Source organism: Bos taurus, chromosome 3 (assembly GCF_002263795.3).
Source record: "Bos taurus isolate L1 Dominette 01449 registration number 42190680 breed Hereford chromosome 3, ARS-UCD2.0, whole genome shotgun sequence".
Taxonomy (NCBI): Eukaryota; Metazoa; Chordata; class Mammalia; order Artiodactyla; family Bovidae; genus Bos; species Bos taurus.
The window spans coordinates 36003420-36030156 of NC_037330.1; the positions used below are offsets into that span (position 1 = coordinate 36003420).

The 26737-nt window shown below is 38.7% G+C and overlaps 1 protein-coding gene across 8 annotated transcripts in view; it reads right to left on the bottom strand.

Annotated features, from left to right (window-relative positions):
• Window positions 1-26737, bottom strand: part of NTNG1 (netrin G1) — a 369041-nt gene that overhangs the window by 151501 nt on the left and 190803 nt on the right. For all 8 annotated transcript variants that reach the window (XM_024989814.2, XM_005204200.5, XM_010803237.4 and 5 more), the window contains exon 3: window positions 16150-16790. In XM_024989814.2, the coding sequence (XP_024845582.1) occupies window positions 16150-16790 (641 nt within the window). The remainder of the gene's footprint in view (window positions 1-16149; window positions 16791-26737) is intronic.

Consider the following 26737-nt stretch of genomic DNA (forward strand, 5'->3'; position numbering starts at 1 on the left):
TCTAACTACTGCACAATTGCACTCATCCCACATGCTAGCAAAGTAATGCTCAAAATTCTCAAAGCCAGGCTTCAACAGTATGTGAACTGAGAACTTCCAGATATTCAAGCTGGATTTAGAAAAGGCAGAGGAACCAGAGATCAAATTGTCTACATCTGTTGCATCACTGAAAAAGGAAGAGAGTTCCAGAAAAACGTCTTCTGCTTTATTGATTACGCCAAAGCCTTTAACTGTGTAGATCACAACAAACTGGAAATTTCTTGGAGAGATGGGAATGCCAGACCACCTGACCTGCCTCCTGAGAAATCTGAATGCAGGTCAAGAAGCAATAGTTAGAACCGGACATGGAACAACAGACTGGTTCCAAATTGGGAAAGGAGTACATCAAGGTTGTATAGTGTCACCCTGCTTATTTAACTTATATGCAGAGTACATTATGCAAAATGCCAGGCTGGATGAAGCACAAGCTTGAATCAAAATTGCCAGGAGAAATATCAATAACCTCAGATATGCAGATAATATCACCCTTATGGCAGAAAGTGAAAAGGAACTAAAAAGCCTCTTGATGAAGGTGAAAGGGGAGAGTAAACATGCTGCCTTAAAACTCAGCATTCAAAAAACAAAGATCAGGGCATCTGGTCCCATCACTCCATGGCAAATAGATGGGGTACCAACAGAGAGTTTTTTGACTATTTTGGGAGGCTCTGGTGAAATAAAATGGAAATGTTCCTTTACTGTAGGATATGTCAGGGCCTTTAACATGCTCATATATTAATATAATATACTGTAATTCTCCTAGAAGGAAATATTGCAAATAACATTTCCCAAGTCTTTGACCATAATATCCTTTATTTGAAGAAAATTTTGAGAAACACAAATCAAGTATAACAATCTCATTTCGAAGATGAGAAGACCTGCTTAAAAACTATTTCTCTTGACTACTAGTTAATGTTTCCTTCTGTGTTCAATCGCTCATTCCTGTCTCGTCTTTTGTGACCCCACAGAATGTAGCCTGGTAGGCTCTTCTGTCCATGCGATTTTTCAGGCAACTGGAGCATGTTGCTATTTCCTACTCCAGGAGATCTTCCTAACTCAGGGATCAAACCTGCATCTCTCACATATCCTGCATTCTTTACCAATAGTGCCACTGTTTCCTTCTAAAATAAGACAAATAATGATATTGAGATCCTTATGTTTTGTCCTCTGTCCTCTCAATACATCCCCAGCACATTATCAGTTGTTTTAGACACCAGTCTTAGGCAAGGAAAGAGATGACATAGTAGCCATCCCAATTACATATCCAAATATTCTGGATTGGCATCTTTGGACCAATGATGTGAGTCTCTTATATCACACATTTTAAACCTAGGCTGTTCAACATTGAGAAAACAAAGATCATGGCATCCATTCCCATCATTTCATGGCAAACAGATGGGGAGACAATGGAAATAGTGACAAATTTTATCTTCTGGGATCCAAAATCACTGCAAACTGTGACTGCCGACACGAAATTAAAAGACACTGCTCCTTGGAAGAAAAGTTATGACAAATCTGGACAGCATATTAAAAAGTAGAGACATCAGTTTGCCAACAAAGTAGTCTAAGGTGCAGTTTTTCCAGTAATCATGTACAGATGTGAGAGGTGGAGCATAAAGAAAGCTGAGTGCTTTACAATTGATGCTTTCAAACTGGTGCTGGAGAAGACTCTTGGACAGCAAGGAGATTAAACCAGTCAATCCTAAAGGAAACTCAACCCTGAATATTCATTGGAAGGACTGATGCTGAAGCTGAAGCTCCAGTACTTTGGTCCCCTGATGTGAAGAGCCAACTCTTTGGAAAAGACCCTGATGCTGGTAAAGACTGAGGGCAAGAGGAGGAAGGGGTGACAGAGGATGAGATGGTTGGATGACATCCCTGACTCAGTGGACTTAAGTTTGAGCAAACTCAGGGAGATAGTGAAGGACAGGGAAGCCTGGCGTGCTGCAGTTCATGGGGTAGGAAAGAGTCAGACACAAGTTAGTGACTGAAGAACAATTCATTCTTTCAATTTTTTTTCAAGTGGTTCAGTAATGAACTTATCGGCCAAAACATAAGTAATTTCAAAATTTTATGTGAAAAATACCATTGGTATTTTGAAAGGGATTACACTGAATCTATAGATTGCCTTGGGTAGTATGGTCACTTTAATAATATTGATTCTTCCAATCCAAGAACACAGCACGTATTTTCACCTGTTTGCATTGTCTTCAATTTCTTTCATCAGCATCTTATAGTCTTTGGAGTAAAGGTCTTTTGCCTTCTTAGGTAGGTTTATTCCTAAGTATTTTATAATTTTTGATGTAATTATAAATGGGATTGCTTCTTTCACTTTCTTTCATTTCACTCTTAGTGTATAGAAATGTGACAGATTTCTGTATATTAATTTTGTGCCTTGCAACTTAACTGAATTCATTGATAAGTTCTAGTGATTTTCTGGTGGCATTTTTAGAATTTTCTATGTATAGTTTATGACTGGCATCACCAACTCAATGGACATAAGTTTGAGCAAACTCCAGGAGACAGTGAAGGGCAGGGAAGCCTAGTGTGGTGCAGTTCGTGGAATTGCCAAGAGTCAGACACAACTTAGCGAATGAACAAAAACAACGATGTATAGTATAATGTCATCTGTAAACAGTGAGTTTTATTTCTTTCTTTCCAATCTGGCTTCCTTTTATTTCTTTTCCTTCTCTGATTACTGTGGTTAGGACTTCCAAAATTATGTTGAATAGAAGTGATAAGAGTGGGCATGCTTGTCTCTTTCCAAATTTTAGAAGAAAATAAAGAACTTTTCACAGAAATAAACAGCTCTTCACTACTGAGTATGATGTTAGCTGTGGGTTTGTCATATATGACCTTTATTACATTGAGGGAGACCTCTTTGCTTACCTTCTGGAGAGATTTTTTTTTATCACAAATGGATGTTGAATTTTGTCAACAGCCTTTTCTTCATCTATTGTAAAGATCATATGATTTTTATCCTTCAGTTTGTTAATGTGCTATATTACACTGATTGATTTATGGATATTGAAAAATTCTTGCATCCTTGGGATAAATCCCACTTGATCATGGCGTAAAACCCTTTTAATGAATTGTTGGATTCAGTTTGCTAGAACTTTGTTGAGGATTTTTGCATCTATGCTCATCAATGATATTGGCCTATAATTTTCTTGTTTTGCAATATTTTTGTCTGATTTTGGTATCAGGGTAATGGTGACCTCAAAGAATGAGTTCAGAAGTATTCCTTCTTCTACAATTTTTTGTAAAAGTTTCAGAAGTTTAGGTGTTAACTCCTCTAAAGAGTTTGGCAGAATTCAGCCAGTAGTCCTGGATTTTTGTTTGCTGGGCACTTTTAATTACTAATTCAATTGCCTTACTGGAAATTGATCTGTTCCTATTTTCTACTTTTTTTTCTGGTTGAGTTTTGGGAGATTGTACCTTTCTAAGAGTTTGTTCATTTCTTTTAGGCTGTCCATTTTTTGGCATGTAGCTGTTCACAGCAGTCTCTTATGAGTCTTTGTATTTCTGTGGTGTCAGTTATAACTTCTTTTTCATTTCTGCTTTTATTGATTTGGGACTGCTCCCTTTGGAGACCTGGGTTTGATCTCTGGGTTGAGAAGATCCCCTGGAGAAGGGAAAGACTACCCACTCCAGTATTGTGGCCTGAAGAATTCCTTGGGGGTCACAAAGAATTGGACACGGCTGAGCCACTTACACTTTCACTTTCTTTTTTCCCTCAATGAGTCTGACTAAAAGTTTATCAATTTTGTTTACATTTTTCAAAGAATCAGCTTTTATTAATAGTCCCATTGACCTTTTCTATTTTTTTTTGTAGGCTCTATTTCATTTATATCTGCTCTGATCTTTATTGCTTTCCTTCTACTAACTTTAGGCTTCATTTGTTCTTCTTTCTCTAATTCCTTTAGGTGTAAAGTTAGGTTCTTCATTTGATATACTTCTTGTTTCTTGAAGTAAGTTGTGTTGCTATAAAATTCCCTCTTAAAACTGCTTTTTCTGCATCCCACAGGTTTTGAATCATCATATTTTCATTTGTCTCTAGGTATTCTCTAATATTATATTCAAAATAAACTAAAAATTGATTAAAGATCTAAATGTAAGGATGTGGCTAAGTCGCTTCAGTCATGTCCGACACTGTGCGACCCCATAGACGGCAGCCCACCAGGCTCCCTCGTCCCTGGGATTCTCCAGGCAAGAACACCGGAGTGGGTTGCCGTTTCCTTCTCCAATGCATGAAAGTGAAAAGTGAAAGGGAAGTCGCTCAGTTGTGTCCGACTCTTCACGATCCCATGGACTGGATACTATAAAATTCGTAAAAGAAAACACAGACAGAATATTCTTTGACATAGATCACAGCAATATCTTTTTGGTAAAGAAAATAAGAGAAAAACAAAACAAATGGGATCTAATTAAACTAAAAGGCTTTTGCACAGCAAAGAAAACCATTGACAAAAAGACAACCTACTGAGCAGAAGAAAACTTTAGCAAATAATATGACTTATAAGGGGTTGATATCCAGTATATATAGTTTATACAACTCAACATCAAAAATAACAACCCAATTTTAAAAAATGGCCAGAAGAACTGAATAGACATTTTTTCAAAGAGGAAATGCAGATGCCTAACAGGTGCATGAAAAGAGGCTCAACACACTAATCACCAACGAAATGCAAATCAGAAGCACAATGAGATATCACCTCACACCTGCCAGAATAGCTCTTATCAAAAAGAACACAAATAACAAATGTTGGTGAGGATGTGGAAAAATGGGAACTCTTGTACATTGATGGTGGGAGTGTAAACTGGTGCAGTCACTGAGGAAAACAGTATGGAGGTTTCTCCAAATACTAAGAATAGCACTACCTTATTACCCAGCGATTCTACTCCTAAGTATGTACTTGCAAAAAGCAAAAACACTAATTTGAAAAGATACCTAACAGCATTATTTAGAATTGCCAACATATGGAAGCAATCTAAGTGTCCACCCACAGATGAATGGATAAAGAGAATGTGGTATACATGTATAATTGAATACATTCAGTCATAAAAAAGAATGAAATCTTGCCATTTGTAGTAACATGGATGAAACTGGAGGGCATTATGCTAGTGTAGTAAATAAGACAAAGACAAATATTATATGATATCATTAAATGTGGAATTAAAAATTACAACAAACAAATGAATAAAACAAAAAAGCAGACTCACAGATATAGAGAACAAACTAGTGGTTACCAGTGGGGTGGGGGCAACATACGGGTTGGGGAGTGGGTAATACAAACTATTGGGTATAAGATAGTGTCAAGAATGCATTATATAACATGAGGAATATACCAATACTTTTTAATAAGTATAAATGGAAAGTAATCTTTAAAATTGTATACAAATTTTTAAATAAAAAAGCAAAAAAATCCCTTTGCCACTAATTGTTGATCTTGTTTAGATACAGTTTTCTAGTTTTCTTACCTATAAAATAGGCAGAAATAGCAATCATGAATTTATATACAGCACAGTTAATTCTGATTATGCTAACATTTTTTATTCTAAAAGTGGCTTAATGAATTGGAGTTTATACTTATATGGCTACAAAATCAGTATATCTATCCACACAGTCAAATTACTATGATAAAAACCAGGACCTTAACACTTTTGTTCTTATATTTGGAGAATGAATGGAAAGAACGTTTCTACTGAATCATTGGTCACACAGATCCACAAAATCTCTTACACTAAATATCAACCAATGGCCGAGAACTCCTAATGTGTTATGAAATACCTTTGATCCTAGGGACAAAAAAATCAAGAAGACCTTCCAAAGACCACAACCACTGAATTAGAATAAAAAACATGGTTCTGAAGCTGGACAGAAAAGCTAAGTGTATGCCTATTTCCCACTGATTGGTCATATAGATGTAGCCAGAACATAACTTCCTATAAAAATGCTCAATTAAGTGAGGGAAGAAAAATATCCTTTGGTTTCTTATAAAGGAGACATCTTCCCTTTAACAATCCACTAGTTTAAAAAAATCTCTAGCACTGAGGAGTTAGGATAAAGAGACAAGCTCCTAAACAGGGTTGTTTTTCTGCACACTAATGAAGTTCATAATTTAATTGGAGAAATTATTAGACATATTCTCTCCTTATAATGGTACAAATCTCAAAGGAAAATGAGCTGCTTATACATATATTCTCTTTATAATTCAAGAAATCCTTAAGGATTTAAAAAATATACTCTGAATCAGAATGGCACTCTATTGTCCACTTAACATGGATTCATACCATAAATCTTTATTTTAAGCATTTCCACTGCAGTTATGTAGCAATGCTTTGCATTGTTTTTTATTTTTAAGTATGGTTATTAAGTTTTTCATCTGAATGCTCTCATTTATTGAATTTCATTTTCTTTTGAAAAGAAGAAGAAATTAAAATGAAAGTTTTGGGATGATATAATGGTTAAATTTACTTTAAGAAGAATTCAAGGGATAGAATCATTGCAAATGTATGAAAGCTTACTATATGAAAGAGGCAGCACATGGTCACTATAGTTCCAGAAGACAGAATGTGGACTAACATAAGAAGTTAAAAGGAAAATTTGACTGCTCTCAACGGAAAGATATACTTTCTTAAATAACTAAGGTAGTTGGCTATTTCTAAGTTTATCCATTAATATTTGTGTATTGTTTCACTGTTTGATGATGTCTATTAAGTGGGAGTAGTTGCAGGTATTAAAGGTCTATGGAAAATATGAGAAAAATTAATATTGAGAAAATTAAGTTCATTTATTTTCTCCCTCAGAAAATGAGCAACTACATAATTTTGTTTTAGCTGTAAAACACTTAGATCTAATACAATGTGACAAATTAGCCCAATCACACATTATAAAGTTGGTAAAATGAAATAAGAAGTTCAGATAAATGCGATGCAATCTGGTATAATGAAATTCAAGTTTCCTTCACTATCGGAAAACAGGGCGTTCCTGTAAAACCTTTCCTAAGCTAAAAGGTCTAAAATGAAGAAGCAATTACCTTAGGACACTTCTTGCTAACAGATGCATGGAACAAACTGAGATAGAGCCCAGAAACTCACAGACCCAGATCAAAACTGTGGAGCCTCGATGCTGAGATGATGAGTGTGGTTCCCCGGGAAGGGGCCTGGTGATGCAGCTCTCACCAGGCCGCTCATGGTGCAAGCTGCCTCCAAGAGGGCTTGCGGCCGAACAATCCCTAAATGCTATTTTTGCTCTTCTCGTTTTTAAATAAAGGTAAAAATCCTCTTCAGACTCCTTTTGGTTAGCAAAAACAGATATTAACATAGATCTTCTGTAAAAAGCAAAGTGGGGATAACTGAACTGGGTCACAAGTCTTGGAGAGGTGGCTTCCCGAACATTCTAAGAAGGATACAGCCACAAGACTTATTGGTTCATTACTGCCATTTAAAGATGGGTTTTGGTGGTGGGGTGGTGGGGTGGGCAGATATTCTGTGTATTCTTTGTCTATTGAGCTTGCTTCAGGCTGGTGTGGCTACAAGAGAATAATAGAAAATATGAAGTTCATAAATAGCAACCTGATTTTGTTGCTTTATCATGTATAGGATGTTTAAAAGAAAGTTATAGAACTTGTCTGGTCCTCAGTTTTCTCATCTATAAGATAGAATTAATGGCACCTGCCTCACAGGCTACTGGTAAGGATTAAAGGAAAGGAGGGGTCTGACAAGAATCTTAGAACCTGCATGCTGTACAAATGCAAAGGCATACTACTTGAATATTAACAGGGGAATTAACTCATTCCCCTCTTTTATGATTTCCTTCTGTTTCTCAGAGTTTTTTTTAATTTCTTTTAAAAATTCTCTCTTGGGGCTTACCTGGTGGTCCGGTGGCTAAGACTTAGAGCTCCCAATACAGGAGGCCCGGGTTCAATCCTTGATCAGGGAACTAGATCCCACATGCCACAGCTAAGAATTTGCATGCTAAAACTAGGACCTGGTGCAGCCATATAAGCAAATAAATAAATATATATATAGTACAAAAAAGATCTTCACGACCCAGATAATCACGATGGTGTGATCACTGACCTAGAGCCAGACATCCTGGAATGTGAAGTCAAGGGGGCCTTAGAAAGCATCACTACGAACAAAGCTAGTGGAGGTGATAGAATTCCAGTTGAGCTATTCCAAATCCTGAAAGATGATGCTGTGAAAGTGCTGCACTCAATATGCCAGCAAATTTGGAAAACTCAGCAGTGGCTATAGGACTGGAAAAGGTCAGTTTTCATTCTAATCCCAAAAAAAGACAATGCTAAAGAATGCTCAAACTACTGCACAATTGCACTCATCTTACACGCTAGTAAAGTAATGCTCAACATTCTCCAAGCCAGGCTTCAGCAATATGTGAACCGTGAACTTCCTGATATGCAAGCTGGTTTTAGAAAAGGCAGAGGAACCAGAGATCAAATTGTCAACATCTGCTGGATCATGGAAAAAGCAAGAGAGTTCCAGAAAAACATCTATTTCTGCTTTATTGACTATGCCACAGCCTTTGACTGTGTGGATCACAATAAACTGTGGAAATTTCTGAAAGAGATGGGAATACCAGGCCACCTGATCTGCCTCTTGAGAAATTTGTATGCAGGTCAGGAAGCAACAGTTAGAACTGGACATGAAACAACAGACTGGTTCCAAATAGGAAAAGGAGTACATCAAGGCTGTATATTGTCACCCTGCTTATTTAACTTATATGCAGAGTACATCATGAGAAACGCTGGACTGGAAGAAACACAAGCTGGAATCAAGATTGCCGGGAGAAATATCAATAACCTCAGATATGCAGGTGACACCACCCTTATGGCAGAAAGTGAAGAGGAACTAAAAAGCTTCTTGATGAAAGTGAAAGAGGAGAGTGAACAAGTTGGCTTAAAGCTCAACATTCAGAAAATGAAGATCATGGCATCCAGTCCCATCACTTCATGGGAAATAGATGGGGAAACAGTGGAAACAGTGTCAGACTTTATTTTTTGGGGCTCCAAAATCACCTCAGATGGTGACTGCAGCCATGAAATTAAAAGACGCTTACTCCTTGGAAGGAAAGTTATGACCAACCTAGACAGCATACTCAAAAGCAGAGACATTACTTTGCCAACAAAGGTTCGTCTAGTCAAGGCTATGGTTTTTCCTGTGGTCATGTATGGATGTGAGATTTGGACTGTGAAGAAGGCTGAACGCCGAAGAATTGATGCTTTTGAACTGTGGTGTTGGAGAAGACTCTTGAGAGTCCCTTGGACTGCAAGGAGATCCAACCAGTCCATTCTGAAGGAGATCAGCCCTGGGATTTCTTTGGAAGGAATGATGCTGAAGCTGAAACTCCAGTACTTTGGCCACCTCATGAGAAGAGTTGACTCATTGGAAAAGACTCTGATGCTGGGAGGGATTGGGGGCAAGGGGACGACAGAGGATGAGATGGCTGGATGGCATCACTGACTTGATGGACGTGAGTCTCAGTGAACTCCGGGAGTTGGTGATGGACAGGGAGGCCTGGCGTGCTGCAATTCATGGGGTCGCAAAGAGTCAGACACGACTGAGCGACTGATCTGATCTGATATATATTTTAAATTACCTCTTAAATGACAGTACTCCAGGGAGTTCTGTAAATGTTCTATAAATGACAATGGTGTTGGTTTAGTCACTAAGTTGTGTCTGACTCGTGCAACCCCATAGACTGTAGCCCACCAGGCTCCTCTGTCCATGGGATTTCTCAGGCAAGAATACCAGAGTGGGTTGCCATTTCCTTCTGTGGGGGATCTTCCCAGTTCAGGGATCAAATCTGTGTCTCCTGCATTGGCAGGTGAATTCTTTACCACTGATCCACTTGGGAAGCCCTTATAAAAGTCATTTATAGTTATAAGGGGAAAACACTTATCATATCAGTGTCATCCTTTCCCTAAACTTCAACCATCACATGTAAAGTGATATTTTTCAAACCTACATTTCTAACACAAACCTCTCTCTGGGACACCAGGGCAATATTTGCAAATCCTTTATTGAACTCTCCACTTGGATCTCTACTAAAGTCTTTCCTTCTTTGAAATCTGATAGGTTGCCAAGTCCTATTGACTTTGTAAGCAAATATTAAGCCCTTATGCTCTGATGGCTTTTTATGGAATTTGGAGAACTTTCACAGACTCCATTTGAGCATCAAGACTTGCAGTTACAGGTGCTCCACAATTAAGCAATGTTAGAGCTCTCCTTGTCCCACTCTGTATTTCCTTGTTAATATAGCCACACTGGATCATCCTTTAATACCATTGCCTTGAATGCTTCTCACCTATACTTAGTTGATATATTAGAACCCATAAAATCGTAGATTTCCTGTGACATGGGGAACTCAGATACCAAGCTGCAGGAATCCTTCAAGGCTTTTGGAGATGCTAAAGGTCCACAGGAAGAAGACAGAAGAATGTCCCCCAGGATTTGTCCACTCCACAAATTCCTCACTAAATGGAGTTCCTCAACATGCTTTGTTGTTGTGAAGCATAATTTGTAACCTAGGATATTCATTTTGCACTGGCTGCTTGGCATTCTAAGGCACATATTCAAGATATCACACAACTGTTATCACAGAAAAGTGATATCACACAAAAGCCTAGCAAAGCTTTTGCTAGGCTGCCCAGATTAAGTTAGTATTTCTTGCTCTTTTTCCAGGGCACTTCACACACTCACACAGTCAAGGCATTTAACCCAAACTGTCATCATGTTTTGTTTCATGTCTGGTCCCCTTCTGGATATCAGTTCCCTGAAGGCATTCACTATGCCTTCTGCATCTCTGTATAGCCACTGTCTAGCCCAGCATCGGTCCCAGAGCAGAGGTAAAGTCTTTTTGGGTGACAGAAAGAAGAAAGGTATTATAAAAGCAGAGTCAGTTAAGCAGTAGCAAAGCCCAATAATAATCAGGACTAACTGGGAAGAATGGACAAATGCCAGGTCAAACGTGTCAAAAGCACCCTTCAGGATGCCTCTCACAGGAGAAGTGAAGAGCAAATATTTTAGTGGACTTATTCAAATTGCAGCTAGAAAAAAGAGTAGGAGAACTTGTAGGATAAATGTAAGTCTTTTATAATTAGCAGAGCACTTTTGTATTACATGTGTTTTGCAAATTATTTGAAAAAAAAAAAACTGTAGAATGCTCAGGTGCTTTTATACTTTTAAGTTTCCACAGGTGTTTCTACTTACCTAATATCACAAGTTTGTACACTAACCATTTGAAAACCTTCCTTCAAGAAAGTGAATTTCAACCACATTTTGTCCCAGTTAGAGCAAATACAACAGCAGTCATATTTTATAGTGAGGGCTTACGAGTATATCTTATTCTTTCTGAGGTAAGAGTAGAGGGGGGCCTTTCTCACTCCTGACACCTAAAGAGAATACTTCTGCCCCTGGACTTTCCCAGCTCCTGAGACTAGGCAGGGAGGCTGTGGTTCTAAGCTGGGGCATCAGTGAAGGGAAGAAAGCACCCAAAACTGTGTAGAAGTGGGGCTTCTGTGCGAGTGCTCCCTGGCTCCTTTCTTAAAGATAGATGGAGGCATAGAGGGCAACGTCAATTCTGTAATTAGTAACTGACAGCCAACTGCCTATAGAGAGCTTGGGTAGGCTCTGAAGGGGTTAAGAAATGAGTAAACACCGCTGAGAAAAAAATATTGATAATTATGTTTAGGAATACTGTGTAACAAGGCAAGTAATGGAGATGTTCATTAGCATTTTCTACCACTGAGAAAAGTTCTTACAATTCTATGCTAAATCTCTAGAGGTTGAAAAAAATTTTTCTATTATCTTATATATGATACATTGCTGACAATATATCTTACAAAACAATGAACGTATTGTCCAGTGATCATCGGTCTTTCAGACTATTACAGTAAATCACATTACTTCCTTGAAGCTTTTCACCTCAAAAAAACAATAATGTTGAATTTATATTCTATAAAGTCTATCTGTCTGAGAAATATAATGTTTACTTTTTGATTAATTTAAATCTGTTTAGACAGAAACAAAACACTTAAAAAGCAGAACTTCCAATTGTGTAATTAAGAATACATTTTGGACATTATCTGTATTTAATCAGCCTGGGCATTTAACTGTCTGTCTGTATAAAAAAGATGTTCAGAACAAACATCTACTCTTCACTTTTCCTCTCACCCCTCATCTGGGGAGATTTTATTTATGCATTAGATGACCTTTTTGGCCATTAGAACCATCTTGCTTCACCAGTTAATTAACACAAGTACCATAATTTAATACAGTTAATGCTACTTGATGCCCTTTAATGTACTTTCCATTAGTAATATTATTGTAGTATTACCCTGTAAATTAAAATGAGATCAAGACTAAGAGAGCCACTCTTTAATTAAGGTACTGGCATACTCCTCTATTATTCACTAGAGAAAATCACCCTGATTTACTGAAGCAGGACATCCATAAGTCAGAATTAGTCCATGAAGATTATTAGGTTTATTGAACAATGTAAGTAACACAGAATCACTAAGAATGCCAACAGCCATGTGTCTTCTTTTCCCTCCATTATCTTAATAAATTACACAATAAGATGGAGTAAATGGAAGCCAAAAAAGTGTGGACAAATGAGGAATAAAATTTTTATGATGTGATTATAGTTGTTGTCACCAGTGAAACTGGTATCAGATGTGTCACATGCTAAAAAAGAACATAAATGCTACACTGGTTTAGTAACAATCAAAACATCATTTTTTACAGCAAATTATACTAGCCAGTACAAAACATACACATATGTGCACAGGAAGTAGAGAAATGGAGTTCATAGTCTTCAGTCAATTCGAACAAAGACACTCCACTGTTTTTGTTTCATAGCTTACTATTTCAAGCAGAAAAAACCTGTAGTATTATGTGTCCACTAGTACTTTGGCCACCTCATGCGAAGAGTTGACTCATTGGAAAAGGCTCTGATGCTGGGAGGGACTGGGGGCAAGAGGAGAAGGGGACAGCAGAGGATGAGATGGCTGGATGGCATCACTGACTCGATGGACGTGAGTCTGAGTGAACTCCGGGAGTTGGTGAGGGACAGGGAGGCCTAGCGTGCTGCGATTCATGGGGTCGTGAAGAGTCGGACATGACTGAGTGACTGATCTGATCTGATCTGATCTGACTGTAAGGAAATTTACCCATTTCCTCCAAATAACTCATGCCAATTCTCACATTATGATGGGGGTGGAGGGGGCGTGACAGGTAGAAAAACATCTATTATCATGATCAGACACAGACATGTAAAAGTAAGTTACACGTTGCAATCACATCCAGGCTGGAGAAGAGTGGGCTGAGGGAAGCAAAGACTTCAGTTATATTTTGGAAAGCTTGTATTTATAATATTCTTGAAAAGAAACTTTTAGAACTTTATTTTAGACATGATCAATTAATGTTCAACCCCTCTGTAGATTATTTACTATGCAGGAAGAAGAAAACTCAGGATTTTCACCCAATGGGAATTTTCTACTCTGTATCAGTTTCTTTGCTGAAAGGGCTGTGAACCAGGCAACAACTTAACAGTCCCCTTTGGTGGCTCCATCTTCCTTACATAACTTAGAAGCTGGAGACACGCCGGAGCCATCAGGCCTTAGATCTTTAGTCCCTCCTCTGAGACTAAAAATACCGCGGCCACCTGGTGCCTAGCACAGATGTTGCCCTGAGGAATCTGGACAGAGTTTGGAAGTGACAGAGTGGGACCTTATGGAAGGGGCTCACCTCTACTGGACCTTTCTCTTTTGCCCAGCTGTTTCCTCACCAGCTTACAGTTGACTGGTGAACAGGAAAAGACAGAGGTGAGTTCCAGAGAAGGGAGGAGGGCTCCTCCAAACTCCTCAGAACCACTGAAATGCAGCTGAAGGAGAGTACTAGGGTGAGGGTTAAAAGATAACTGATAAATCCGATGGGATTCTACACTTGTACCATGGCACCTTTAGGTCATAGTCTGTCTGACCCCATAGAGAATGCACAAAAAAGCCTCTAGCTTCAAAATATACTTTACACTCTCTTGACTACTCAGAGGAAACAAAAATAAATATCTAATGACAGAAATAAGGCCTAACAATGGTTATTTCCCAGCCAAAGAACATCACAAGACTGCCTTTTTTATAAATGTAAAATGAGAGTTTTAGAGAAGTTGGACTATAAAGATTTTGGCTTAGATTAAGGAATTCTCAAACTGTAAGTAAACTGACCTAGGTGATTCTACCTAACAATATAGATCATACTGGGATTCAAATTCAAATATCAGCTTATTAATTGAGCAATTATTCTTGTAGATAAAACAGAATACCTGTTACTTTGCTATGGTTTGCTGTTATTAACAATATCAATGTCAACTATTTTTATATATTACATGTTCCCAAGAATAAGATACTGGAAACTGATATTGTGCTAAAACACTCACAAGTACAATAGCTGCTTTTTATTATAAATCACAAGCTCATATTTAAGGTCATAGCTCCACACTGCTCTCTCATTATACCCTGGTAATATATGAACCTTAGAACCCACAAGCTCAATATTGAACCAGTGCATATTTCTTTCAGATTTGCTCTAAAGATAACTTCACCAAACTTCACCAAGCCTCGGTTAAAAGTTTTTAAAGAGGCTCCATAGCTAAAGACTCTTGACTCTTCCATGAGAAACGTGAAGCTAGAACAAAGCTGAGAATAGGTGGCCATCAGTTCCTGCTACTCTCCATAAGTAAGATTCCATAAGGTACAATCCCTTTGCCACTGTACTGAGCTCATGCCCACCAGCTCATTCTGTATGCCCACTATGGCCCTCACCTAGCAGCAGTGACCACTTCTTCCAGTGCACAAGTGTATAAGTGCTATCACTAAAGTTGGGTTGAGAGAACTCTCTGAAAGCCCAGCGAGTCTCAACACTTCTCTAGTCTCTGAGGACTAAGCCGCCATTAGAGATGCTGGAAGCCAGTAAACTTAATGAATCCTGACTTGTTTAGCTAAACCTACACAATATATGCACTGTTTATACATAGGATTAAATAAAGCTACACAGTTAACTAAAGCTACATGATGTATGTACTGTTTATATTCTTATTGTCATATATTTGATTTAAAGCTCTCTTGGCATTTTTAGAATGATTTTTGCTCTGCTTCACACTTCCATTTTTCCCCCCATTGTGCTCTATACTCCACTCTTATATTTAGTTTTCCTACCTCATCATCTCATGCTTCAACTCCCATCAGCTGGTTATTCTGGTAATATGCCGCAAAAAAATTAGGTTGAAAATCTCTGTTGGTGGTCTTGGTTCTCATTATTCAAGTTTTTTATTTAAATGTCTTCAAAGTCCTTGGAAACCTGCTCAACTGTGTCTCTGGTATATTATCAAAACAAAGACATACCTGACTGTGAGCATTAATGCATTTGAACTTTGGTCAGCCTGTAATTGACCGATAAAATGAAGACAGCATGACTCATATTTTAAGTGATAGCTTATTGTTTTAAAATAATAACATCCAAAACCCTGAAAAGTAAAGGTTTCCCTGCTTTAACAAATGTAATGTTTCCTAACTGCTTTTGGTTCCGATTTAATAAATGTAAAGAGATATCATTTTCATTTTCAGAATTTTTTAAATACTACATAACAAAACATAAACAGAGAGTTGCGCCATGCTAAAACCCTCTCTTGAATCAAAAACAATAGTAAGAACAACTGTTTTTCAGTTCCTTTTACAGAGACGCTGGCTTTGTTGCCCTGGCTTCTTTACCTTAAGGACTTAAACCACCCCCTGACCTAGGAGTTCCTTGGTCTCAAGTAAGGTGCTTTTCTTTTTCTTTTTTTTTTTGCCTTTGGTTTAAATGCTATGAAATCCCACCAGGTTCAGGATCAGTGACAGCAAGTCTGCGATCAAAAATTACTGCTGAGTTAGAAGGGTCTCAAATGCCTCAGAACTTACCTCTAGGCCGGTGTTCCTGAGAAAATCTTGCAATAGAAAGTGACAAATGTCACTCTTTAGCTGCACAACCAGCAAACTGGCCTTTTCTTTGGAAACACCCATTCTCATTCAAGCCAAACAACTGTTTTCTTACCTTCCGTGCACCTTTATGTCTGAGATTGCGTAAAAGTAGCGTGCCAAGCGTAGCTCATCTACAAATATTTCCCCGACGGCGGGTCTCAAAAGCCTTATCCTCAGGTCTGTGACCGTAAAGAAATCTCTGAGTTTCTTGGTTGTATCCAGTTGTCCGTAGAGGGAAGCCATATTGCGTAACCAAGGTCCGGCAAAAAATGCGAACCTGTCTTTGATTTCAAAGTGGATGATTTTGCTATTTGTCGTATAACCTGTGGAGTACTCTTCAGTGCAAATGATTTCTAAGACCGTATGCTGTGATAAATCCTTCACGGATTTAGGATCCATGTGAAAAGCGTCTAAGCAGTCTGTGGCATAATACTGATACGGCTGCCACGTTCGTCCATAGTCAAGAGACTTCTCCAGGATCATTTGGTCTGGACGCCCTGATTCAAAGGTAATAACTATGTTGTCTGTTAGCTCGATAGTTTTGCTCCAAGACAGAGTGATGTTAACCTGGAGAGGCTTGGGATACTCTTTCCAAGTAGCAGACTGCCAAAAGGTGGAGGGATGTCTTCCTTCAAAGTCAAACATCAGTTCCGGTGGGTGTGCCAGTTCTGGGGTACTTGCATCACACTCATTATTGCACATGTACGGGTTGCCCTATGGAAGAAGAACAAAAGAGGGTGCGTCAAAACACTGCTATGACACAAGTCTTGCCATCTTGCTATTACTGAGTAGGAGGCTAGGAGAAAAAGGAAGGGGAAAAAAAAAAAAAACCAACCTGTTTGCAGCAATCATTTTTATTTGCCATAACTGGATTCTCCTCTTTAATAGCTTAAAAAAAAAATAGAGACAATATGGTAATTTTCTTGTCTTGCTTCCTTCCATGATCTTTAAGAAATGAAACAGTTTATTTATCCCATATGTGTTAGACCCATAATGTGATCCCAGAAGCACAAAGACACTGAGCAACTAACAGCTCAGTACTTCCACAGCCCCTTAGAAAGATGCTATAGAAAGCAAGGAGATTCCTCTGTGCCTCAAGGGCGTTCCTCAAGAGCACAGTTTTTTAAAAAGTCATTTTTCAAGTAAAGCTTTAGAATTTGCAATGAACCATAGATTTGTTTGGGAGACAATACCCCCATACAACATTCAGCTTCTTTTTGCTTCACCTCAAATCCATCACTCGTAACAGGGTCCCTGCTTCATAAAGCTTGCTTTTAAAGCATTTACTTTGTTCACCACAAATCATTAAAATGTGGTACACTCCAGGCTCTGGGGCTTGGTCCAAACATCTGCCATCCTATTAGCTAGAGGCAAGGGGATTGTCCAGGAAAGACTTTGGGCGGGGGTGTGCTCCAACTTATCAGAAGAGGAAAAGCCAGCACTTAATTAGAAGGTTTTTACAGAGTCACAGTCATTTGATGTGTTTACTCTGTGCTGGCCCACAGTGAGCTCTCCATGGATGTTAGCCATTATTATTATTTTCTTTCACACAAAGGCTAATTCCTTCACATTCCACCTCAACAAGAAGCTGAAAATAAGTTTCCTTGTCATATCACAAGTTATAACACCACTTACGTGAAACTAAATGGCTGCTCTCAGATTTTATCAGTAGACTGATACCACATCAAACAACTGGCTTCCCAATTTGGGTTTCATTTTTTGTTTTTTAAAAATGGTATCATTTGGAGTCAACTATTCAGGTATTTCTCTATTATCCTGTACTGGGTAATTTTAACCGCAGATGGGTAAAAGATTCGATCCTCTGACATTGTTCTTAGGCTTTTTTTTTTTTTTTTTTCTTTTTTCTTTTTCATGAACTAGGAGCTTTCCATCATATCTACAGGATGCATAAGCTGAGTCTCAAATAATGAATTTACACTTTAGACGTCGATGCTCAGTTACTGGCTGACTCCTTTGAAATATGAGATGAACATTGGAGACTTGCTTCGGCCTCCCTAGAGGCAATTTCCTCCTACCTAGTCAGCTAAAACTTTCACTCTCTCTTTCCCATTAATGCAACTGAATCCTAAAGCTGGCAACAAGTTTGGGGGTCTGAGTATAACTGAGAAGGGGCAGGAGAAAGGAGAGAAGGTACATTATTTGAGAAACAGAACTGTTTTAAAAAGATATTCAAGGCATCAGTGATAGTGGAAATGTTTCTGTTCTCTCTCGAATTTCAATATCCTATTCCTGATCCCAGCGTCTGCGGCACTATTTATAGTATCCCCTTCAAAATGAGCCAAGGGGGGGAATAAGTTTCTGTTCCAGGTGGAATAAATCACCAAATTTATTATTATTTAAACTCTTTTAAGCATACCAGAGAGCCAAATGCATAGCTCTGCAAACTGGCAAAGACTTTTTATGGAGGGCTATAAATATTGTGGAATCTGTCAGGATTTATAAATTCTAAATATATGGAAATGCACATTTTACTGGAAGGGGTCAGATTTACACAAATCACACCTTCATTTGAAATTTACTGAAAAAATATGGTCACTTCAAAATTTACCAGCATGTAGCCATCTGCACAATCATTAACATGGATGCTACCACCTTTCTCCTGACAAAAGTGTCTTCATCTGAGGTCAAGGATATTGAAACACAGGAAATCAACTCTGCGGGATACACCAAAGTGAGTTATCAGACATTTGTATTAAGTCTTGTTGAAAGACAGCATTTCTTCCACTTCCACTCAGATACACAGAGCTTCTGAGATGGAGACAGGGTGCTGGGACAAAAAAAAAAAAAAAAAAGGCACAGCTAGCTGATTCTGGGTTTGGTTCAGTAATAATAAGCCTGTCTTAAAAAATATGCTTGAAGACATACATTTAAGAAGCACTCATTTCCACCTCTGATAAAAAGTGTTGACAATACCCTGTATTTATTTAGCATTTATGGACCGGTTGCTTTACATGTATTATGCTGGGTAATCCTTTTCATCTCCTCTCTATCTTACAGAAGAGAAAATTGAGGCATAGAGAAGTGTTAAGCAACTTGCCCAAGGTCATATAACAGAGTGAGTAAGTGGTGGAGCCGGAACCCACTTTCTCTGCACCTGATCTGGCCCTTTCAACTCCTAAGTCAATGGTGCTCCCTATATGGAACCTAGTTATGGGAACAAGAGTAGGCTGGCAGAATCGAAGAACCTATGACCAGGCCTCAGGTCTTCTTGGCTTGGAGAGCCCTAATGAGCATTATCATACCTCTGAGAGGCCTTGATATTAAGAACCTTCCTTAGCTTCATGTACTACCCAGTTTCAGAAACTTATTTGACCATGGAACTCTTTTTTGTTTTAGTAATCCCTACTTGTATACCACATAAGTAGAGTTCTAGAGAGCATCCTTTGAGATTCTCTGCTTGTATTACTCTTAAAATTGTAAGCACATGGATGGGATGCCAACCAACAGGGCACAACCTAAAGCTTTAGTTCATTAATGAAGATGTAGCCAAATCTTGTACTCTTTGCTTCTGTTCCAGAGGGACATGCTTCCACTTGGCTTGAGAAGACAGCGAATCCAGGATAAATGCTTACTCTTACATCCAATTGTCAGCTATCAAAATGCATGCTGGGAAGAGGGGAAATTTTCATTTCTTTGCACTGATTTGGTGCCTTAGACACCAGAGAAATTGAGAGAAAAGCTGTAATTATTGACTGCTTACAGTATTACTATATTTAAGGCACTTGTCTTGGCTCTCAGGATATAACACTAAACAAATCCAAGTCCTTGCTTTTAGAATAGCTTCCATCTTAGTCAAGGGAGATGTACTAAAAAAAAACAAAAACAAAAATCCGATATGTAATGCTTCATAATGTTACATGATGATAACTGCTATACAGAAAAATAAAGCAAATTGGAGGAGAGAATGGTGTTGGAGAAAGGATACTGATTGTAATTTTATACTGGGAGGTGAGAGAAAATCTCACCTGAACAATACAACATTTGAGCAGATTAAGAGCAATTCCCAGTTTACACAGGAGACAATCAGAGGTTAACCAAAATGACAATTTCATACTTTATATGACTCTATTCCTAGAGATAATTTTAGCAGCACAACGATTTACTAAAATCATTCAGTAAAAAAATCATTTCAAATGGAAAACTACACTAATGAATGCAGATACCAAAACCCAAACATAAAAAATTGAACTATTCATATTTCATAGCATCCATGCTCTTTTAGGAGATTAACGATTTGATGACCATTAAGAATTGATGCTTTCAAATTGTGGTGCTGGGGAAGACTCTTGAGAGCCGCTTGGACTGAAAGGAGATCAAACCAGTCAATCCTAAAGGAAATCAATCCTGAATATTTATTGGAAGGACCGATGCTGAAGCTCCAATGCTTTGGCCACCTGATGTGAAGAACTGACTCATTGGAAAAGACTCTGATGCTGGGAAAGATTGAGGGCAGGAGGAGAAGGGGGCAAGAGAGGATGAGATGGTTGGATAGCATCACTGACTCAATGGACATGAATCTGAACAAACTCCAGGAGATACAGAAGGACAGGGAAGCCTGGCATGCTGTAGTCCATGTAGTTGCAAAGAGTCGGGCACGGGACTAAGTGACTGAACAACAACAACATAACTTACTAGAGATAATGACATTGACAGAAAATTAGCTGAGGGGAAAAAAAAGTCCTTCTGGTTCCCTAAGAAGAAACCCTGCATGTTAGGTGAGAGAGGAAAAGAAGAAAGCCAAAGCTGAAAATCTTACAATTCTAGAAAGACAAAGCTGGAGGAGAGATTATATGCTAAAATATTTAGTGTAAATATTTCACAAGGGTGTGATCTGTAGTACTGTTGTTATAGAGAATTATCAACATGAAAACAATTGCTGTTAAAGGGATTACATTAATTAAAATTTCAACTATTTCAACCACACCCTAATCCTCTCTAATACAATCAACAATAAAATTTATATAAGAAAAACAACTTCTTCTTACTTGCAAGAGCAAAGAACACTTCTAGCTGCTAAAACTAACAGATTCAGGCATTTGCAAGTGTAAGTAATTATTTTGTGGCCAGCAGGCAGTCTTAAATAGATCTTAATGTAAGTCGTACAAGGAACAGATCCTTAGCTGATTGTCTATGGACAAAGCAGAAAATATTTATGGCTATGCTGATAATATTTACACTATTAAGAAATGTCTAAATAATTAAACAGACACTGCTGCTAAATATTCAATATTTGTATAACAATTAGAAGACTGTGATGCTTAGCTTCATTTAAAAAATAATGTAATATTTTACTACTGAGAGAAATGAAGGTAGTTATTAATTAGTACTTTGTAGCCAAAGTCGAATGCTGTTACTCTTCTTTAATGTGTTTTCAGAACTTAGAGGAATAAATAAAATTTTAGATATGTTTTTACTGTTTCTATGGACAGAAGTGTCTTCCCTCTGTTAGTTCAGTTCAGTTTAGACGCTCAGTTGTGTCCAACTCTTTGCAGCCCCATGGACTGCAGCACTCCAGGCTTCCATGTCCATCACCAACTCCTGGAGCCTACCCAAACTCACGTCCATTGAGTCGGTGATGCCATCCATCATCTCATCCTCTGTCGTCCCCTTCTCCTCCTGCCCTCAATCTTTCCCAGCATCAGGGTCTTTTCCAATGAGTCAGCTCTTCGCATCAGGTGGCCAAAGTATTGGAATTTCAACTTCAACATCAGTCGTTCCAATGAACACCCAGGACTGATCTCCTTTAGGATGGACTGGTTGGATCTCCTTGCAGTCCATGGGACTCTCAAGAGTCTTCTCCAACACCACAGTTCAAAAGCATCAATTCTTCAGCACTCAGCTTTCTTCACAGTCCAACTCTCACATCCATACACGACCACTGGAAAAACCATAGCCTTACCTAGACAGACCTTTGATGGCAAAATAATGTCTCTGCTTTTTAATATGCTGTCTAGGTTGGTCATAACTTTCCTTTCAAGGAGTAAGCCTCTTTTAATTTCATGGGGGCAATCACCATCTGCAGTGATTTTGGAGCCCCCCCAAAATAAAGTCAGCCACCGTTTCCACTGTTTCCCCATCTATTTGCCATGAAGTGATGGGACCGGACACTTAAAAAGAACATCCTTTTACCTAAGATCTGCTAGACCCTTTAGAGTTAAAAAAAAAAAAAAAGGAAATTCTATATAAGCAGTATATAATGTAATCCTTGTGGTTCCTACCATTGTGAACTTACTTTTTCAAGCTTAACCTGTTGGCAAACTATTGGGAATGACAGTTGGAAATATAGAGAATTCTCATGGCAGATTTGCTACAAACCTGTAAATTTACATCCCATGCAGGCATGTGCTTACAAGTGGCTATGCGAAGCATTTGGGTTAACACTTACATGGATCGTGAAAAACACTGAGAAAGAATGGCCTAGCAACCATGTGCCTCTGGCTCATTCTTATTTGTTTCATTGGTAACAGTGGAAAAACAAACAAACAAATAAAAAATGACACAAAACCCAGGGGAGCAGAAACTGCTGCATTATTCTGGGATAGCACTCCTGACCTGTTTCCACTGCGATTTTGAAATGGACATCAGTATGGTCAAGTGCCACACTGGTAAAGAATCCGCCTGCCAATGCAGGAGACACGAGAGATGTGGCTTCGATGCCTGGTCAGAAAGATCCCCTAGAGAAAGAAATGGAAATCCATTCCTGTATTCTTGCCTGGAAAATTTCATGGACTGAGGAGCCTGGTAGACTACTGCCTACGGATGTGCAAAGAATTGTACCTACTGAGCGAAGAGGCATGCACATGCACATACACACACACACATATGGCTTTGCCAATGCAAGGTTTTCAAAGGGTAAAGACACCAGTAGCACAGTCCATGGCTCAGCTCTCAGAGAAACAGACCATGAGCTGCCAGGCTTTAGCTGCTAGGCTAGGTGATCGCCCTCAGGAGATGGCTCCTTTTTCTCCTCTTTCAATACAGCTCATTGGGAGCCAAGCAGGACAGTTTTGGGGAGGCTGGTGATTGATCTCTTTATATCAGAGGGGCAATTTTTGGTTGGGGGGATTCCCCACTCCCAGTCCTTTCTTGGAACTTCTTGGTCTTGGAACTTCTGGATTCTTCCTTGGCTCTAATAAAGGCGAAAGGCCCCTCCTTTATGACTTATGTGATGAAACTTGGGCTACTCTGAGTATGGGAGCTTGTGTAGTCATGCTGAGTTAGTCATGCTGAGGTTCCCTCTTCAGGCCATATAGCTTTGTTACTGACATTAGGGAGAACAGAGAGAAATCTGAAGTAGTGGCTTCCCAGATGGCGCTAGTGGTAAAATACCTGTCTGACTATGCTGGAGACATAAGAGACATGGGTTTGATCCCTGGGCTGGGAAGATCCTCAGGAGGAGGGCATGGCAACCCACTCGGGTATTCTTGCTGGGAGAATCCCATGAACAGAGGAACCTGGTGGAGTACAGTCCATGGGTTTGCAAAGAGTCAGACACAACTAAAGTGACTTAGCACACATGCACACACAATCCAAGATAGTGGATATCTTTTCCAGAAATCTGAAAGATAAATATCAGTGCCACCAATACTGAAAAACACTTGATGACCACAGCAATGGGGACAGACTCTATGTCCTCAGATGGGAAAAACTCACAAGACAGAGCGTTTCCAGGTGTCCATTGTTCCTTTGGAAACAAAGGGCGAGATTTCTTCAAATGGCAATGCAATTTCACTTTGTAACCTGCCCTATGGATTGGCAGGGACCCCAATGTAGGGCTTACACATGGTAACAAGATAGCTTGAACATTATCCTGGGACTGTCCCAACTAAAATGTTACATAACGGCTATTATAAAAGTACCTGTGTATTTGGGGGAGCATTAGTCCCAACTCTGAGCGTGGGATACAGGATAAAGAATTTTATTTTTGTAACTCTGAAGTTAAAAACTGACTACTCCAGTTTCTAATGGAAGCCCTCACTCATCACAAAGATTCCTCCCTGCCATAGATACGGGCTTAAGGCCTGATTGAAGCTGTTGCTTGTTTCCATCTGCTCACTGACAATTCTGCGTGTGGACTTTTTAACTCAGGAATAAAGACAGGAGGGCTTAACCTTTCTACAAGAAGAATGCTGCAAGCCATATCACAGATTACGGGCCATAATAGACACCCGTGTAAATCCCCACAGAGGATTATGGTTAGGATTTTCAAACTGGTGAAGGCTGCAGAGGTCAAAAAGACCAAGTTTCTAAGAAGGAGCCGATAAAATTCTCAAGCCACAAACCACAAAAATGGATTCATATATAGCATCTAATTCATTACTTGGTATGTACTGAAGAAGAAATATATATTCATAGAATGAAGTGGGTTTGAAAGCTAATATCTACTGAAAAACACTGTAGTAAACTCATATTATAACAGGTAAGGCAATTGTTTTTTAAATTTTATTTTCTTAATAAATACTACTGAAAAACCTTTGGTACAATATTTTTGCCTTACAAATATCTCAAAATAGACCAGAACACAGACATTTAAATTTTAATAACACAAAGCTGAAGCAGGCTGTCAACAGTTTAAGTAACTTAGGAGAAACAAGGTGAGCAAAATACCACAAAGGTAGGAATGTTCTGCATCCTGATACCTTCACACATTGTGAGAATTAGTTTGAACATTTTCAATCTTGGAAGATCTGATTTGATCTCCCAAACTGCTTAATTTTTCTCTCACATGAGAAAGCAATCCAAGATCTGCTTGACGTCCATCTTCTGAAAGCCATCATCTTTAAGAGAGTATTGGAAGACCAAAGCGTCCTCTGTTGAAGAGATCACTTAATTGTCACAGGTGGCAGGGGATCTTTCTAATGTGACATCCAAATGTGACTGGGTTTTGGTGAGTCTATTCTGATTTCTCATACTCCTTATTTCTTTCAAATGCCCTCCTTCCAAGTTCATTAGCTGTTTACTGGGTACCACTGCTATTTTTAAAATATTGTAAAAAAAACACATTATTAATACAGTAAAATGTTTACAATTTAGTAGTGAAGTTTAGACCTAAGCAAGCAACAAAATCACATGTTTCTCAGGTTGGCTCCTCCTGCCTTTAGAGAGAGCATCGGGTGTCCTTGAAGGTAAACAGTGTCACTTAAGACCTTGTACAAGCTCCTGGAGTTTCACCCCTTGGTACATAAATAGACATATTTTTGTATTAAAAACAGACATTTAATGGAGTAAGATGCAAAAATAAATTTGCAAGTGTTTTTAGAAAAGAAAACAGAGACCTTTCATGCTTGTAACAGACTTGGAGGTAGGTGTCAAAGACCATGGAACAAGAGTATGAAGGAGGAAGAGTCTAGGGGCTCAGCTGGGTGATAATTTATTCACTCCAACATCCTTCCTGCATATCTAAACCACTCTGTAGTGGTTGCAGCAACACAAGCTTTACCAAGACTGAGAACTGTAGCTTAAACCATCTCATCAAATTCCAACCTGAGAACATTTGCTGCTCTCGGGGCTGCAAAGAGTCGAACATGACTGAGCGACTGAATACCACCACCACCACCACCACCACCAATGGTAACCGAGGTAGTAGTCTTCCTATACTAAAATCTCCACGTTTTTTTAAAAAGTGAATTTGTAACTCTCCTTCCACCATGTCATAATATATACTATGCACACAATGCTATATAAATTTTAAGTTGTGTAAGAAATACATTAAGTCCAGTCCCACTCCTCAGGAATTTGGTTTCAATATATTGGGTGAACCAGGAACATGATTTAACAAATTTACTAGATGATTTTGATGCAGATCCCCTCTGGATCATACTTTGATAATGCTGGTGTATTGTTTAAGAACCAACGTCCTAGGTTAGAGCTGCCTAGGTTTGATTCCAGCTCTACCATTTAGTTGTTACATAATTTTGAACAAGCTACTTGCCTTTTTGAGCCCTGAATTCTTCTTTAAATTCATATAATAATACATATTCTATGATGTTAATTTGAAATAAAATTACATAAGTGTTTAGCATCTCCTTGACATGCAATGAGTGCTCAATAATTATTAATAGTAGCTAGCATTATCCATGCTCCTCCCTCTATATTCCTTGACTCTGAGAATGACACAAAATTTTCCATTTCTGAATCAGGAAACCTGGGGACCATTTTATATTTTTCTCTTTTTCTTCAGTTTGTTCACCAGCCAAGTTCTCCAGATGCAACTCATCACCACAGCATTATTCATACTGCCAATGCTGTCCTTAGGTTTTTTTTTTCTTTAATATTTTAAAATTTAAAAAATATTCTTCTCCTGAATTACTGCAATAGATTTTTATAATTATACCATCATTTCTTTGTCATGTATTTTATTTATTCATTTATTTATTTTGGTTTTTGGCTATGGTGGGTCTTCGTTGCTGCATGCAGGCTTTCTCTAATTGGTGGCAAGCAGGGACTACTCTTCATTGCAGTGCGCCAGCTGCTCACTGCAGTGGCTTCTCTTGTTTTGAAGCACAGGCTCCAGGCATTCAGGCTGCAGCAGCTGCAGCCTGTGGGCTCTAGAGCACTGGATCAGTAGTTATGGTGCACAGGCTTAGTTGTCCTGTGGCATGTGCAATCTTCCCAGACTAGGGATTGAACTGGTGTCCCTT